The following is an 18052-nucleotide window of genomic DNA, read 5'->3' on the forward strand; positions in this document are numbered from 1 at the left end:
GATACAACAGTGTTAAAATTCCTTGATTAAAATGAATATTAGCAGCACATGTCTCTATATGATTGTAGATATGTTTTGGGCATGTGTATGTCAAGTGTTGTTAAGAGATACACATAACTACTTAAATATGGAATTAGAGTGGCAGTGTAGACTGAGACCTAGAAAAATCTTTCTGCCAAAATAAGGACTGAGAAACAGTGTCTGTTTAAGTGAATTCTCAGCGGTCTCATACTTTGTGATAGCTGTCAGTTCCCTTTGGTTTACTTTCCCATATTGAATGAACTTGAACTCTTGCCTTTATAAATCTACATGAGGCATTTCATTCCGTCTATCCAAACTTCTTTTTTCTTAATTTACTAAGAGCTGGAGTTTAGTAGAAATCAACAGAAAGACCAAAGCTAAACATGGAGAATTAGAGCAGGGTTTGTACCTAAAGCTAAGACTTTGTTGATTTTGCAAGCTCAGAATAAATTTGAGGACTGGATTGTTAGCATTGAAGGGCAAAACTTGTTCAGGAAGGACAGGTATCCAAACTGGGAAAAGCTCACATTGTATGTGAAGAATGTTGTCTGTATTCTGAAAATGGTGATAAATGGGACTAAGTATCCATTAGGGGTGTGTCAGGTGAAACCTCTGTCACTGCAAAAATTTAAGAAGTCTAGACAAACATCTGTAGGGGATAGGCTAGTCACCTATCATTTGGCTTCAGAACAAGGCAAGGAGCTAGACAATCTTTTACTGTTTCTTTAATCCTCATGCTTAAAAAAAAAAAAAAAAAAAACCAACAATTTTTTTTCTCACCAGCATAGCATAGTTCTGAAGAAACAAATTCAGCAATCATGTAAGCTGATAGAGTATAAACCATAAACCTGTCTGCTGGGAATGTAACCCTGAAATGACACAAATTTAAAAATGTCTTGAAGATGGTCATTTTGTTGTTGGTTTTTGGGGTTGGTTTTTTTTTGTTATGAGAATACGATATTTAGGAACATGCTTCTTGAATACTTTCATGTGTAAATTCAAATGGGGGCTGTTAGAAAGCTTTTTCATAGATTAGGGGAACTTTTTTCCTTGACTTCTGAGTAGGTTAATGATGCAGCAAGCTTTAAATCCTTTAGAAATATATATTGACAAGGTTGGTCTGATGTTAGATACTTAAAGCTACTAGTTTTGCGCTGTGAAACACTGATGTAAACTTGACTAATGGTAAACACTGAAAGCTCATCCCAGTACGTTATCAACTGTAGTGCCAAATGACCTTGTCATTTTTTTAGAAATGAGAGCAATGGTTATTATCCTTCCTGTTTACGGTTGCTGTATTTGTGGGAAATTAATGACATTTTAGACTTGAATAATATGCTTCTTGCTCTTTGGTAATTTTTGGGTGTTCCATGGTTCAGAATACTCTTTAGGGAGATCTAGATATCTTATCAATATTGATCTTTACCCAAAGTTTTTCCATTATTAGTCTAGGAACCAACAGGTCAAATTAGAGCCTTTGATCCTTTTTTCATGGCATCAGGTACTCCTTTTCAATATTACTTGAATTTTTGTCTGATATCCAAAACAGAAATTCAAGTCACTTCATATTATTTCCTTAAAAATATCCTGAAGGCTAGGAAGGAGAGACCTATGCTAAAACAAAACTATTCTACTTATGGCTCTTTAGAGGTTGATCAGTTTTATAAGTATTTGGTCTGGTTGGAGTTTCTGATTGTAGAGGGTTTTTTACAATTTTATACTTGTTACGTCTGGGAAACAGCTGAAGTGGCTTGTATCCACTGCCCAGCTAGAAACTTAGTATGATCTTTACTAATGCATACTGAGCTTCAGTATTTGAATATTATTTCTGTAAAGGATAAAAAAGGTAAGTTTCACTAGTATTTGAGATTGCTAAATGTCTGTTCAGTCAGTTTTTAAAAGATTTTAACTAACCATACAACATAGAAAAGCCAAAAAATCTCTTTCATTCAAAAGTTGGATGTTGTTGGATGTTGTGATGGTGGCACAAGTTCCTCATATCCATGTATTTCTAACAAGGTTCTCCTTTAAGATGATCCCTGCAGTTTTGTAAACTTGTCCTCTTATGCATCTTCTGTGTGTGATTATCATCTAGGGATGAAATAATGTTCGTTCTTCTGCTGATCTGCTTTATTTCCCCTTATTCTTGCATGTATCTCAGTTTTTGCACAGTAGCCTCCATCTGCCTATTTCCATTATACAGTGTGAATTTCTGTCCTTCTGTCTTTGGCCACTATCCTAGTCTGATGTTTGGGCCGGTCCAGATGTCTTTTTTGTTAGTTTGTAGAAATATCAGCTGTTAAACAGCCCTGATGCACCTCATAAAACTGTTTAAAACACACTTTCCTGTTGGAGCTTAGCCGACATTACAGGCTTTATGTAACCTATTTGGGTCTTCTTTCTCAGCAAGACATAGCATGTGGTGGTTCACTTACAGTAAATCTTTATTCTTCATACAGTCAGTCATCATTGTCTCTTCTCTGCTCATCTTTATCAGTGCAGAACAACATCATGTTTCCATGCTGGAAGGCATTCTTTATGAAACCTTTTCACTAAACTGCTGAGTCAGAGCAATTTTTATGGTCATGAGTAAGAAAAGGATTAATTTTGGCCTTTATGCAGTCTAATGTCTCAGGGAATAATTCACAGTGTTTACTGCTGCTTCTCTCTGTTGCTCACTACTTTAAGTGTTGCGTGAACTAGCCCAGACAACTGCATAAATGGACGTAGTGTAATAGTTGAACTTTCCACTACTGTCCTCTCAGCTTCCCTTGTTTATACCCAGGCTGCAAACATACTTGCTGTTGATCTCAGCAGAAGTGTCAGTATCTCACATAAATATGTCATTTCTACTTGAACTACTATCTTCATAACACCCTCCACTACATAACTCTTCATCTTGATGCGTTCCTAATTTTCAGTCCTCAGACATCTCCTTTATGGATGAAGACAAGAGACCAACGAGTTCTTTTTCTGCGCTTTGGACATTGCATGTGATTTCATTATATAAAAACAAAAGCCTTTCTTTTCTCAGTGTTTCTGAACCCTGATGCAGATGGTTGACATGCTTTCACCAAGCAAGTGCCTGGATTATTTCATTTTTTTTATACACTAACTACTGCTTGTGAGCATTCAGCCTCAAGAATAGTTTAAATTGTTGTCTTTCCTATCCAACAGCAAAATAAGTGTTACACGTACACTGAAAAAGGCAATATTGTCCCGAGATAGCAAACAATATTGATTGTGGAGAACTGTCTAGAGAATTTTTTTATTCCACGATACTGAAAGAATTGTAGAGTAATGCACTCTTAGACAAGGTAGCCTTTCACTGCAGCATTGAATTTATTGATCCTTATTACAGCTGTGGAACATGCAGTCTGTCCGAAAACATAGTACTATAGTTTGTTCCGTTGCTTCTGCCTCCGATCATTTTTCTAGCTGGGTGCAACTTCTCTACGCATGCTGTCTTACGTAAAGATATGGTGGCTTCTTGACTGGCAGCTCTTGAGATGCACACCTTGCATCCATGTAGAAAGAAGAACGAAGACTTCTATCGTATTAGCTGAAGAGTATTAAAATTAATGACTGATATTTATGTCGCCTTTGAAATTTTGTCCCGAGATGCAAAGGACGGGATGCTGATGCATAAGTAAGAGCAAATTGCTATCCACAAAACAATGAAATAACACAACTATCCTGGAATGTATGAAATAAATCATATAAAAAGAATATTTTTGCATTGACCTTTTCGTTTATAGTAACCTTCTAGCAGTAATAGATACAGAGATGTTGGCTAGAAATGTCACTTCTCTTCCTAGATTTGTCCTTTTCAATATCTAGGCTTAGTGTATCTTTTTGTATGTCATCAGAAAAGAAAAGGTTTATGGCCTTTCATCTCTATTTCTTCTGAGAGCAGGAATCATGAGATGGAACTGACTGACCTATTCAGCTTCCCTGCTTTTATAGCACAGAGGTTTTCTGGCCTACTTATGTGGCTGTGTGGTGAAAGCTGATGTTGCCGGCAGGGTAGTAATAAACTACTTGTGATGGAGAGGTCAAACCAAGCCCATAATTCTGGGCTGTTTCCAAAATGCAGAAGTAGTTTATTTTGGCCAAATTTCTTAACTGGTGTCCTGTTACCCAAGGAAAAGGGCTCTGGAATTGATTAACTGCACACAAAGACTTGGTCTGTGTACATTTTCATTAAGAAAGAACCATTCGTGTTACGTTTTTCTCCATTACTTGCTTTCACTAGCTGTGAACAGGGTATGCACGTCTGGTTTTGGTGTAAAAATAAAAAATTCTGTGTGCTTTTGTCACAGATGGATTGCCTTTATACTGATGCTTTCCTTTTAACATCTGTTTGAAGTGCAGTCTACTTCTCTCCTGTATCTATAATAATAAACACTAAATATACATAGCTTAAAAAGCAGCTGTCTCAGGCTAACCCATCTTTTTCAGTTGAGGCTGTTGACAGAGGGAGGCAGCAGCTTGGTAGGGAGTGATAATTTAGCATGAACAGAGCAAAATGAATAACATCTTAGAGCAACCAGGAAGCTTAGTTCAGAAAAGGAGCAAAAATATTTGAGTAGGCTTAATATTGGGATGGGGCCATGGCAAAACCAGCATGTGACTGTTAGATCACTCTTTGTTTACTTCCCCAGCCCCAACTTTTTCAATTCCTGTATTATTTGCATATTTAGAAATCTCAGGACAAGTCTTTTGATGCCAAGTAATGGAGTAATTAGCTGGTGCCGTAGAACTGTTTCCTGTAAGGCTTGATAGCTGGCTGACTGTGAAATACTTAGGAGCTCAGTTGAGCCAGAACTCAAAACCAATGTTTTAAAATGAAATTTGTGATTTTTAGTTCCTAGGTACTTGGGTGCCAACGTTTATGGTTTTTGAAATGCAGGTGCTCTGTACATTTTGAAAACCGGACTGCTTGAAGACATACTAAATTTTGAAATGAGAACTTATTTTTATGGTATTTATATTATGTTTAAAGTTAGGCTTAATTTTTTTCAGTGCACACTTCACAGTTAATGATAGGTCAGCACGTTTTCATTACAGATTTTCCAGCAAAATAATTTGTATGGATAAAAACAAAAGGCACATGCTTTTTAAACTACAAAACATCCCAGCGTTGGGACTTTGGAGAGCACAGACATGTTATATGTACATGAGTGAGCAGGCCCTCCCTGTCTTTTCTAAATGTTTCTGTTTGCTTCTTGCCTTGCTTCTTGAGATTTATGCAGAGTCTGCTCTCAGAAGGATGTTCTTCTGAGATATTTGCACATAACAAGTAGTCTGGCATCCTGGAGAGGTACTCTGTTTGTTTGTTCATAGTCCTGCTCAAGAATCTAGGCACTGGCTTGTTATATTTACACTTCTGACATATCAACAGTGTGGTTTTAATAATGTGTAAGCTTTAATGTTTTCTGGCCTGTAACACAGTTGCTTGGGAGCAGGAAGAGTACAAGCAGGATTAATACTGTGTGAATGCAAAATCTTGGTGCAATAACAAGAGATGAACATTTAATTGGAGACTGACTCATTTGCCTTATATTTGAAAGGGCATGGGAAGAAATCGGAATTGAAGTAGCATAGCAGACCCTTACTTATTAGCCAAAAGGAGGAGAAAAGATCTTATCCAGCAAGGCTGCAAAGGATTGCATTGCATTTTAGTTACTGATGGGAAGTGATTTTTCTTCAACCGAAATTTCAAACAAAGGGTGAAGATGGGCTTGAAGGTTATTCAACTGTGACGCTTGTTCATGCAATGTGACTAATAAACATTCTGTAAATATTTACACCAGTTTAATGGTGTCTTAAACTCCAGTATTCTGAAAGTAATTGATTTTTAAAAAAGAATGCGAGTAAATTTCTCACTACCACCCTTGTGGGTAATAATGTTGACCATTCCTATATATATATGCATACATATATATTTTTTGTTATTATTTGCAGAAACCATGATCTCCTTGTTTTATTTTTATTTTGCATTCCTTAGAAGCAGATCAGTTAATCAGCAGACCGTAAACTGGTGTTAGGCTTTTGATGGCCTCCTTCCCAAACCATTTTAAATTCCGTCTTGTTCTGTGGAATTTCGTTTTCAGGCATGGCCACTGTCCTCCTGAAATGCTGCTTAGACGAAATGAGAAACCAAACAGCCAAGAATCACAGAACAACAGACTCCTAAATTTTTTTACTTACACCCTGATGTGTGAAAACTGGTTATAGTTTTTAGGGAAACCCATTGCTGCATTTCCGACTTCTCTGAATGGATTCCTTTTGGAATTACAGAGCTCTTTTCTAAGAAAAATATTTTGACAGTCTGTCTCAATGCTTAACTGTCAATCTCAATTTCTGCTTTCAGCTTTTTCATAACTTTCTACTGCACATAGCGTTCCTAGTCCATCCCCCAGTTCTCTGTTTTCAGTTTCAGATATTTGTAGGCTATTATGCCCTCACAGCGGAATGTTTCTCATGCTATTAATTATTGCTGTTCAGATAACTTTTTTTTTTTTTTTACTGGCTAAATTTTGCTTTCATCTTATTACAGAAGTACTGCTAATATTTCCTTAGCTAAGAATCTCAGGAGACAGGGCTATAACTCATTTATAGTAGTCTCTTTACAGAAAAAAAAAAAAACAAAACCCATAAATGTACTACACTCTCGAACTGAAATTCTCAACTTTTTATAAATCAAATGAGTCTTCAGAAACATAGAGAAAGTGTGACTGTAATGACCGTGCTTCAGAGTGTATTCTGAGCTCTAGGAGTAATAACCAGTGAAAGGCATCTGCTGTCTTTACCTGAATTTAGAAATTGTGTAAAGTGTTCCAGTTGCATGGATTTTCTTTGGGAATGATACTAAATACCAACCTTCTGATACAATATATTCAAACTGAAAAATCTAATGTGTTCTCATCACAGAATGAAAAATTGTTAGTTACTGTTGAGACACCACATTGTCCATTTATCTCTGGCAAGTAGTAATCACAAGTAGCTAGACAACCTGATAAGGTTAACGAAAATTGTGATTTACTTTCACATCCTCATTAGCATTAAAATCAGGTGAACCACGGCTTTACCCCCAGATTTTTCAGAATTTCAGAAGCAAGATAGCACATAAGCATATTGTCTTCAACGGAATTAAAGCATATGCTGCAGGTCATATCCTACCTGAATTCAGACAGCTTTTTGAGTGGGAGATTAATAGATCACTTCATTCAGATTTTAAACAAAGTTAATAATCTCATCCAACGGGACTATTCTGCCCCAGACTTCAATTTCAGCTTCTTTTGCTCACCACCCTGCTAAACGACAGGTTTCTGGAGGCACTCCTTGGTGGCAGTGTATCAAATCTATTGATGGCAATGAATGATTGATGGCAATACATCAAATCTGTTTGAGATACACAGATAAAGCCTGGCTACAGTGCCTCTATTTTCTTCATAGAAGCTGATGCTTCAGTCTGCTAAATTGTGAGTGCTGTAATGAATTATCCAAGATGCGTGGGACAGACACGAGAAAGAAGGGCTAGTATACCTGTTGTTTGTTTGACACAATACACTAGGTTTGTCATAAAATGCAAGCTAGAATATTTTTTCTTTCCATGAGACTGCAGACAGGCGATGCAAAACTAACCAGTCTTTTTATAGCGATAGAAAAGTAAGTGGGGTTTATGTTATGTCCTGTTAGAAGCCAGATACATGCAGGATGCTTAGTGTTGCAAAAAATGATATTTGTAATAGGTTTACTTTTCTTTTTCCTTTTGCATATGTTTTTCATTATGCTTTGGTAATTTTTATTTGACCACAGCTTATTTTAGGATGCTTCCCATTTAATGGGTGTCTGCTTTTCTACCAAGTTGAGTGGTATTTTGTCACACACGGCGCTTCACTCCTTCAGCCAGAATGTTTCACTGTGAATGGTTAGGTTTTGGGCTTTTTTTTTTTTTTTTTTTTAAATGGCAGGCCACACCAAGTTCAACAACTGAAAGCTTTCAGTCTGGCTCGTAGCAGTATTGAACTGACAAATAAGACAAGTTAATCCAAAAATCCTGATGTCCATACACTGCATGAAATTTACTTTTGATGTACTGCATCCACTTACATTTAAGAGTCAATGTTTGACTTGAGAGAATGTTTAATGAAGATGCCTTACAATGACTAGGCTTCAGTGGTATTCCCATCTTTGCATTGGTTGAAGTTCTGTTAGGCTTCTCTTAAACAGCTTGCTGTATTTGCATACATAACTAGGGATAAAATTAGTGCTTAAAATGTCTTTGACAGTTTTTCATAGAAGATTTCTACGTGTTTTTTTTGAATGGGAAGATGTTTTTGAAAACTACATGCCTTTTAAGTGGGGGAGAGAGAGACAGAGGTATAGATGGTTATATGTATACTTAGCAATGTCATAACCAGGTTAATTGCCTTTACTGATCTTTCATGATTCTATTTGTTGTTTTTTCTTTAAATCCCTGATCAGAGATTGACATTGAGCGTTGTGTTCGTGAGTCAATCAACCTGTTTCGCTGGACCCCAAAGAGTGCTACATACAGGCAATATGCACAGCCTCCACGGCAAGCCAGTGAGAGCAACGGCACAAGAAGTTCAATGTCCTGCTTTTCAGCAGACTATCAGGAAGCACCTCGAAGTGACCTAGTAAGTGACCTGGGAATTGGAGGGGGGAGAATTGTTCAGATGGCTTGTTTCTCCTGCCCCAGGGATGTTTCTTCTCTGTAAAATTTGGACAGGAAGAAAATACTCACCAAACCTCAGTTGCGGGCATTTATGTTGTCACTTCCAAGCACAGGGGTTTGACGCGTTCATCAGATGTTTTGATTTGCTTGTCAGCTCACAGTGTTGGAGCCTATGCCATAGTATTAATTTTGATGAACAATCTAATGCAGTGAATGAGAATTAACTGAAAGGTTGTTGGGTTTTGTTGTTGTTTTGTTTGGTTGTTTTTTTTAAAAAAACTTTACTACTTTGAACTTCACCTTTGATGTACATGCCAATAAAATTATTTCTTCGTGTGCTGGATTTCTGCCTCTCCCAACTCCTGCTCTTTCAGTTCTGTGGTGTTCATTGCCACAACAGACCAATGTACATGACTCACCAGCAGAACTACAAACAGTCTTTGTCTCAGGAGAAAAATAGTAAAAAGAACAGTTTGCCAGTGATAAATAGGTAACTGGAAAGTGATGCAGGAAGCTCCGACTGCTTTTTACATCTTGGCATGTCAGGTTAAAGGTATGGCTCGAGTTCTTTTGAGAGGTAGTATTTGAGTTATGCCTGTGTTTGTCTTGGCAAAGAATAACTAGTGGCTAAGATTATATCTGCATTAAACAGATACTCAGTGTAGTAAAAATATTTCTCCCTTCTCTCTCCAGTAAAATCTGATGTTTTTTTCTATCGTCAAATACATCATCTGAAGAATGGTGACTTGAAATTATTCCTTTCCTTCCTCTCAGCAGTATAACGCTAGTCAGTCTCTTAAAAATTAAACAGTTTTGTTAAGGTGTTTTTTCCTTCCACGTTCTCCTACAATCGGAATTCATTCACAAGTACATCACAATAATAGGGGAAGGATATATAGACCTGCTATATCTATTTGGTCAATTGCATTAGGTTTTAGTTTTTCCATCTATTTTTCCTAACTACTAAGAAACTAAGAAGTGCATTTTCACTCAAGTGTATCTTGCTTTTTAAGTAGTCCTTAAACCTGAGTTCAGCCATTTTCTTGGGGTTTTTTACTTTAGTTTTGATTTTATTTCTATTGCTGTATTTTCTGGAAGCCTTAGCCAAAAATCCAGGAGTCCAAGTGCTAGACACGCAAATGTGGAACAGAAGGAAACTCCAAAGAGCTTACAGGATTTAAGAAATAATAGGTGGATGTAGAAAGGCAATTGGGAAGAAAAATGAAATGACAGGAGAATACTGATTGCTGTCGTAGAGGAATTGTAGCCATCACAACTGCTGCTGTGCTGTTCTAGAGATTTTTAGAGAGACTTTCTGAAGGAGCTAAGGGCTGCACATTCATAGAATAATTCAGATAGGACCTTAGGAAGTCATCTGGTACAAATCCCTGCAGAAAACAGACCCAACACTGAATTCAGTTGGGGTTGCCCAGGGCTTTGTTCCGTCAGGTCATGAAACCTTCCAAGGAAGGAGATTATGCCGTCTCTCTTGGCAGCCTGACAGCACTAACAGTGAAAATGTTTTTGTGTCTGCTAGCTTTTCTTAATGGTATGACAACAAGAGAGTAAAAAGACAGGTCTCCTCAGTCCTGGGGATGTGCTTGTGCCTTTCTGTGTCCAAGCAAGAGTGAAGGGACTTGGAAGTAGCAAGGAGGGAGATGGGAGAAAGCAGCAATGGTCTACTGAACTGGTAAATAGAACAAAGATTTATATTTGTAGCAGAGATAAAAATTTATTATTTTGGGTCAAGCAAAGTTTCTTTCAGTATTCTTCCATTTCCTGAGAAATTTCTTGGGTGTTTCTTTATTGATAGCAATTTTATTTTCATACCAGAAGTTGTGTTTGTTCATATTGCCAGTAACTGGGCTCATCCATCCCACAATTTCCAAGAAATTAAGCGAATGTTTTTGGTGTCTTATAGAGAAGAAAATAAATACCATAACTTCTGTTGCCTTCTCTTTCATTTCTACTGCTTTCTACTTAGCAGCAAAGCACTTCTCATTTACTGCAGTGTAACTGATGGTTTCACTTTTGAAGCTCAAGTGGGTTGGATCTTTTGAGTACTGCTGTAGGGTCTTTTAGCTCATCATATGGAGCAGCGCTACATGATTTATACAAAAACATGTGAACGTATTCAGGCTTTTTGTGTAGCAAAGAAGAAACTAATCTCATGGATGCCTGAATGACAAGGAACCTGATTCGTATGTTAAGTTATAGTCTACAAATGTGGTTGCTCTCACATGTGTATTTTTGTGTGTGAGATTTTGAGACGGATATATACAATCCAAGTATGTTATGGTTCTGTCAGGAGCCATCGTTCAGACTTTGAAAAATCTGGTGTAACGTGAGCCACTAATAAGCTGACTCTCGCTTGTGATCAGTTCTGCACTTCTGGATATTTGTCTTTATAAGATGACACTTCTCAGGGGTTTGAGCAATGTTGCTAAAAAAAATAATATTTGAAATTATTAGTGAAATACACTATTTACACCCAAAAGCGGTGTGGGGGGTTTTGTGGTTTGTTTTTTAGTGGCTTTTTTTTTTTTTAAACCTTAATCCTAGAACTATCTCTTTCTTTATACATGTACTCTACTGGGGTTTGCTGCCACGTGGAAGCTGTTTTCTACTTGAAAACAGTGGAGTCTGAGTTCAATCTTTAGTACACACTGTAGCCTTTAATGGATTTTCTAAAATACTATTATGTCCTTGCTAGTCAGTCTAACTCTTAAAAAATTATTTGGCTGTTCCCCCCCCTATTTAGTTGGTTATTTGGACAAGCACTTGGCACTACATTTGTATCGCCAGTTTTACGTTTGTGGGTCACCTCTGTATTTGAGGGTGAGGAGGGTAGGAAACAATTCTTTTGTAAAACAAAACTGTGGGTTTGCTTCTGAAGGTTATTTATGACTTCTTGAACATTAAGTGTATTTAATTCTAAACACCAGCTGTCTCCTACTCCCAATTTGTATTTTCCTTCTAAGCTGCTTCAGTTTGTTTCTTAAGTGCTTTTTATTGGCTACTCAAATATTTGTGTGTATCTGCGTGTCATGGGGCTTTGGTTAATAATAACATGAGAAGTATTTGCCCCTGGGTGAATGCTTTTCTCCCTAAATCTTCAGCCAGTAAAACAAAACTGTTTTGATTTTTTTTCTCTCTAACATTGCTTAGTTTTCATTTTAATGACATCTATTTGCAACTTCATAAATAGGCTTGGGTGCTCTCTTCCCTCCTGGCCTTGTGTGTTGCTTAATCTTTTACTCTTTCAGCCTGTAAACGTATTTCTACTGAGATAAAATCTCAAGAAGGAAATAGTTTCAGAGAGAATGAATGCACATCTTAAGTGGGTTTGCATATTTATTTTGAGAAAGATAAAATGTCAAAAATAAGAATGGAAAAAACCCTTTATATTCACTACTGAATCTCAGTAGCAGTCTGCTCAAATTTGTGTCTGTAATTCTTTTCTGAACAGTACACTGATTTATTTTTTTTTTCTTACTCTTCCTGAAACTTACCTTCACCCCCTAGAAATTTCAAAAGTGTTTTTCTTGAATGTCCAGGAGTCAGAGAGACAAGTAACACTTGTCATGTAACAATTTTCTGCTATGCCTGTATCTCCTTTATTATAGACATGGTGGATGTACACTTTTTCTAGCTATCTGTATACTTCTAAATAAAGGAAAGACAATGATGCAGTTTCTTTATCTTTATGAATGTCTGCTCAGATGCAGCAGGCGGACTCAGAAATCCCAAGGCTGATATAATTGTGCCTTTGTCTTGGTGTTCTAGTGCCCATCCTCTTTTCAGAGGTGGAAGTTCCTGATGAATGTTGGGGAATGAAAGCATTCAACTGGAGAAAAGTCTACCAGATGGTTATTGATCCTTGCACTGATTTAAATGCCGTGAGTCAGGTTCAGTTTTTCAGTTTTGATGAAGTAGGAGAAATACCTAAGCAGGAAGGTGACTTAATGGTTTGATGAAACAGTACAAACACAAAACCCATTTTTTTTTTATCAAAAATAGTATGAGCGAAGTTTCCTGATGATAATCTTCTTTGCAGATAATCAAGGATAGCTTGTGTGACAGACTTCTTACAGATGGGAATTCAGGCCTATTCGCAATAAATACACCAGCACTGAGTGGCTTCTAATTTCCTGTGTGCACCTAGGATGTATTTGTCCATATTAAAATGTATTGCCTAGGCTTATATTAAGCCCTTGAACAACCAGTGTGTAAAGTCCATCTATTCTTCTAAAAGAAGCATGATGAGTAGTGTATACCAACATTTCTGCTTCAGTGTTCAAGCTAGGAAATGTCCAAGTGCAATGGTGCAACGTCCATGCTGTTCATAACAGCTGTTATATATATATATATCCTGCCTCAAGGTTCTTCTGACTGCCTTGACCCATTTCAGGTTTGGTTTGTGTTCTGTATTTGTAGGGAACTTGGTTTTGTTTTCTTCTTTCATTGTTCTGCTACTCAACAGAAAGCTGTTCCTCAAATTTGTCTTTAGTTCATGTTGTGCAAAGCACTGACTGATCAAGATCTCAGTTAATGTTTCTGATTTATTTTGCATGTGCCTTTGATGCTTCTGTCTTTTCTGATTGTAGCTGCCAACAGTTTGAGTGAGGAGTTGAGTTTATTAGTAATTTTTGAGATGAGTTGGTTAAAATAGACTTTTTCTGTCACTCTCCTGTGAGCGAATAAAGAATTCACTGTTTAATTAGGCATATCATAAGCTCATTGTATTCTGGCAAATATTTCTAGGAATTCTTGAAAGCTACAAAACTTTTTCTGTGTATTATTTGTTAGTTTTTCAAAGGTGGGGTGTTTTTTTGATAACTCATAAGCAAGGCAGCTGGCAACCAAAAAGTAGAGTATAAGGAAACCTCTGCTTCTAGTGCGTTGGTTCTGCAAATTAAATTAGCTGAAGGGAGTCTTTTTTTAGCACTTGCTTTACTCTGCTTGGTTTTAAAAAGATGAATGTATTTTATTATGTTTTAGGACGTTTTCTGATAGACGATAAGGCATTAAATCAATTACCAGAGTAGATAAAACAAGAAATATATTGGCTTAGGAAATAACTGATGTTAAATGTTAATTTAAGAATCTCTAATGAATGTTGTGGTTGTTTTTTAAGTTGTAATATAAATAGCAATTATTTTAATTGAATGTAAACTCATTGGAACAAGTGCTGTGTTTTTTTCTTAGTTAAGGCAGAATTAAAGGAATATGTTTATAATAATCTAAATATTATTTAGATGAGACTGATAGTTTGTTTTACGCGCACTTAGATCATATTTAAGGGTTGTAAACATATTTTGTATAGACTTGGTTTCCGAGTCTCCCTGGGACGTGTTTGTCCGCTGTGAATGTAAATGGGGCAGTTGGAGCAGCCAGAGCACTCTTTGCTGCAGCCTTAGGCTCAGGTTCTGGATTCACCGATTGTCCATCTAGTCCTTCCTCCAAGCCTTTGCAATTATACTCACTTTGAAGATAAAAGCTGGGGGTATTTGACCTTTTTGACCTCACACAATTGGGATTCCATCACTGATTAACAAATGTGCTGAGGGGGAGGTGGTAATTATACCTATAAAATTAATTAAAAAAAAAATCTAGCTGGTTCTCTCTCTCTGCATCTTGTGGGAATGTTGTTTCTTGGGGTTGGTTTGTTTTTTTCTGATTTGGAAATTGTTTTAAAATCAGGTTCTGGGTTAGATAGCCTTGATCAATTAAATATTAGGAGTTTCATTTTCCTCTTTTTTTCAGTTTTGCCATATTAATGGGGAAGAGAAATTTACTTTAAAAAAATCATAAGCAGTAGCCATTGGATGACAGAATAAGGAATATGGCGGCTGTTGTCACCACCCTTTAAGGTGTGGAAGTTATTGACAGATGAGCTGTTTACAAGATAAAGAAAGGATTGGACCCATAATAAAGTAGTAAATAGAGCACAACAGTACAGTCAAGTTTGCTTCAGCTGTTAAATAGTTTGGATTTGAGCCAACTGATTTTTCCCTTCTCTGCCCAATCTTAGCCCCTGTGTAGTGTATCCTGTGAGAAGACAGTGTCTGAAATGTATATGGTAGCACTGGTAGTCTGAGGTCAGCCAAAGTAAATTATTGGAATATTGAAATGAAAAATGGAAGAAAACCAGAATTTCCAAAGTCTTTCTGGCCAGTGTTACATCTGCCCAGCTGTACTCAATCCTCAGCTGCAGCTGGCAATCCAAATCTGAGCTCTGCCAGGTGGCACTGTGGTTTTTACCTGTGCGTTTTCCATCTGCGTTGATTGATGCCAGGTTTTCCTCACTGATTACGGGTGGGTGATCTCTGTGATACACGAGCTGGTACGGTTCCATTCTTGAAAACTTGGTGTTGTGCAAATACTTCTTTCCACAAGTACAACTGCAGCAAAGCCTTATGTTATAACTAAGTTTTAGCAAGGAGGAATTTGCTTGGTCTCACTGAAGAGTAGTAGCAGTAAGCTATTTTTTGAACATTTTTTTTTTTTAATGCACATCCAATGCATGGAGAATGTTAGGAAATGGTTACATGCCTCAGTGTTTTGATAATTTCACTGGTAGTTATTTATTGGGTTGCTGGCAATGTGATGTAACTTTAACAATTTGTGAGGGATGCTTTAGAATCTTCCCCTGAGAAACGCATAAGGAGATCGGCTCACGAGCTCCTAAGGAGAGCACAAGTTCAGGCTGTAGTGGTCCTTAATTGCAGGCTGGCTGGCTGAAGACATCATTGTCACTTTATTTTTTTTCATGTGGTTTAGCACTGACCCTGGCTCTCTTTGAGAGGGAGGTCTATGGCTTTAAAGTGGAAGAGGGCAAGTTCAGATTAAACATTAGGAAGAAGTTTTTCACTTTGAGGGTGGTAAGGCACTGGAACAGGTTGCCCAGAGAGGTTGTTGAGGCCCTATCCCTGGAGGTGTTCAAGGCCAGGCTGGACATGGCCTTGGGCAACCTGGTCTAGTGAGAGGTGTTCCTGTCTATGGCAGGAGGGTTGGAACTCGATGATCTTCAAGGTCCTTTCCAACCTAAACCATTCTATGAAAGAAATCTTTTTGGTAACCAGTATAAATACTTTGTATGGTCTCCTGGGTATCAGTTTTATTTCATACTTTGTTAAATAATCCATATTTTATCAAAAAAGTAGCAGCCTGCGTCTAAAAAAAGGAAAATGAGAAAGCAGTGCAGTGTGTATGTGAATTTACTTTGAGAGAGTAGCAACATTCAGAATAGTCTATTGAGTGCTAAAAATAGGCTTTAGGACCAGCACAAATCTAAAAAGCTTAATGCTTTATTCAGCTTCTGATAAGCACAATTAGATACTGTAGAGAGAAATGGTCCACTTGGTATTACATTTTTATGTGTGTGCTTGTAGCATTAGAAGGCAATGGGATTTGGGAGAAATTTTTGAAGTCAGATTTTGGAGGAGAAGTAAACTCAAGGATCTTAGTAGTTTATGTCACACACAAATATGTTGAGATGCACAGACATAGCTACCTCCTGCCTCTCACAGCAACTCGAATTCCAGCATCCACTGCCTCCTGTGTATGCCATATATTGCTGCTGTGAAAGTTGTGTCTAGAGCACAGTACTGTGTTACAGTGCTATTGAGAAAATGTTACAAAAATGAATTTTCGTGACATGGGGAGAGGATGTATTATGTTGGAGATATTTCTGTCAAAGGCTTAAGATGTTTTTTTCCTCTACTCCCCAGTCCTCTGTCCTACCCTATTCTGTTTTTCTATGTAGGTCTCTATAGGAGCCCACCTTAGGCCAACCTTGAATCCAGGATTTCATCATAAACTTTTCTTAATGCACCCCAGGTCAGGCTAAGTGCCGTGTGTTTTCTCAGTTGAGTCAGGATGCGGTGTCATTATAATCTAACTTAGTTATGAAGTGCAGTGAGAGGATGAAAAAGACTTTCCTGAATGCAGCCTTCTTGCCTGGTGCTGTTGCTGCATTCTTGCAGTTGATAGCCTAGTACAAATTGACTGGTGGCCTATGTGACCATGTCAACATCATCTTAATCTACTAGTAAAATTATTACAGCTGTGTATGTATATTTTGTTATCTGCCATTGTTACCAGTAGAAAACCTGATTTTCAAATACATGTGACAACCTAACTAGAAGAAAGAGTGCATACTGATTGCAAAGTTGAACCTGCAGCAAAAGTTAGTTGTGGAGTCCGTCCTGCAAACATCAATGAATGGTTTTTAGGTTGATGGGCGTAAATGTTTCTGTTGATGTTAAAATGGTGACTTACGGATATCTCACCAAAGCTTGGCCCCAGGTTTCTAAAATGAGCAGAGTGTACAGAAATCCAAGGAGATTGATGTGAAAAGCACATACAGCTTACAGCATAACTGTCTGGCTAACCATATTTTCAATATGGTTTGGCAATTTGACCCTTTTTCACAATTACTCAAATTCAGCAGTCCTCTTAATAGTCCCCAGTTAAGGTAGAGCCTTAACAGTAATTTTTGCTTTTTGGCAGGCGTCACAGTGTCAAAGAACTGAAAATGTCCCAGAGCTGTGCTGCTATTGTTAATGACAGTTTAGAAAACAGCAGACATGGATAAAGAGCAACTACAGTTGAATCCTGAAAAAAGATGGATTGTCTGAATCCAAGGTCTCTGACACCAAGTGACATACATGATCATATTGTGAGGGAAATGAAATTATTCTTCCAGTTGCAGTTTTATTGAGATGTGATATTAAATTCCTGTTGGTTTTGTTTTTAAAGGGGGCAAGGGAATCTCTGACAGTTCATACCCTTAAGATTCTGCAATTTATTTTTTTTTTCTCAAAGCAAAGTAATACAATTGCTTGTCAAGGAGAGAGCATCTATGAAGAGGCAAAAAAGGGGCACTGATGGGAAGCAGGGAAGGCTTGCAAGATCATTCTTGCTGCTGCTTTTACTTCAAATTTTATTTCATGTTAAAGCATCTTGTGGGTATTTTCGGGCATGACTGGATTATGGCTCAGCTTTGTGTTTTAAAATGGTTCCCTGCAGTGGTGAGAAGTGTTTACCTGTTTTATCATATCAGAGGCAATAACTAATGAGACTTTGCAGCATGTCTGCCTAGCTGCATGCATGCATGCTGCTTGTCTTTCTGCTCTGCTGGCTCAGCTTATTCAATTATGTTATCCAGGGATAACATATGTTACTTAATTATGTTATTTCAGGGAGAGAGAGGTTTTGTTAATAATGAGCTACTTCGGCAAGCAGAGCTCACTTACAGTTTTCTAGACTGCCTACAATGGTGTATGAAGACATTTGGAGGATGTTTATAAATGACAATTG

At 37.4% G+C, this 18052-nt stretch overlaps 1 protein-coding gene across 1 annotated transcript in view; it reads left to right on the forward strand.

Annotated features, from left to right (window-relative positions):
- Positions 1 to 18052, forward strand: part of TBCK (TBC1 domain containing kinase) — a 111599-nt gene that overhangs the window by 69349 nt on the left and 24198 nt on the right. The window contains exon 23 of the mRNA XM_082482760.1: positions 8515 to 8690. Coding sequence (XP_082338886.1) covers positions 8515 to 8690 — 176 coding nt within the window. The remainder of the gene's footprint in view (positions 1 to 8514; positions 8691 to 18052) is intronic.

Source organism: Vanellus vanellus, assembly GCF_965231255.1.
Source record: "Vanellus vanellus genome assembly, chromosome: 4".
NCBI classification, from domain to species: Eukaryota; Metazoa; Chordata; class Aves; order Charadriiformes; family Charadriidae; genus Vanellus; species Vanellus vanellus.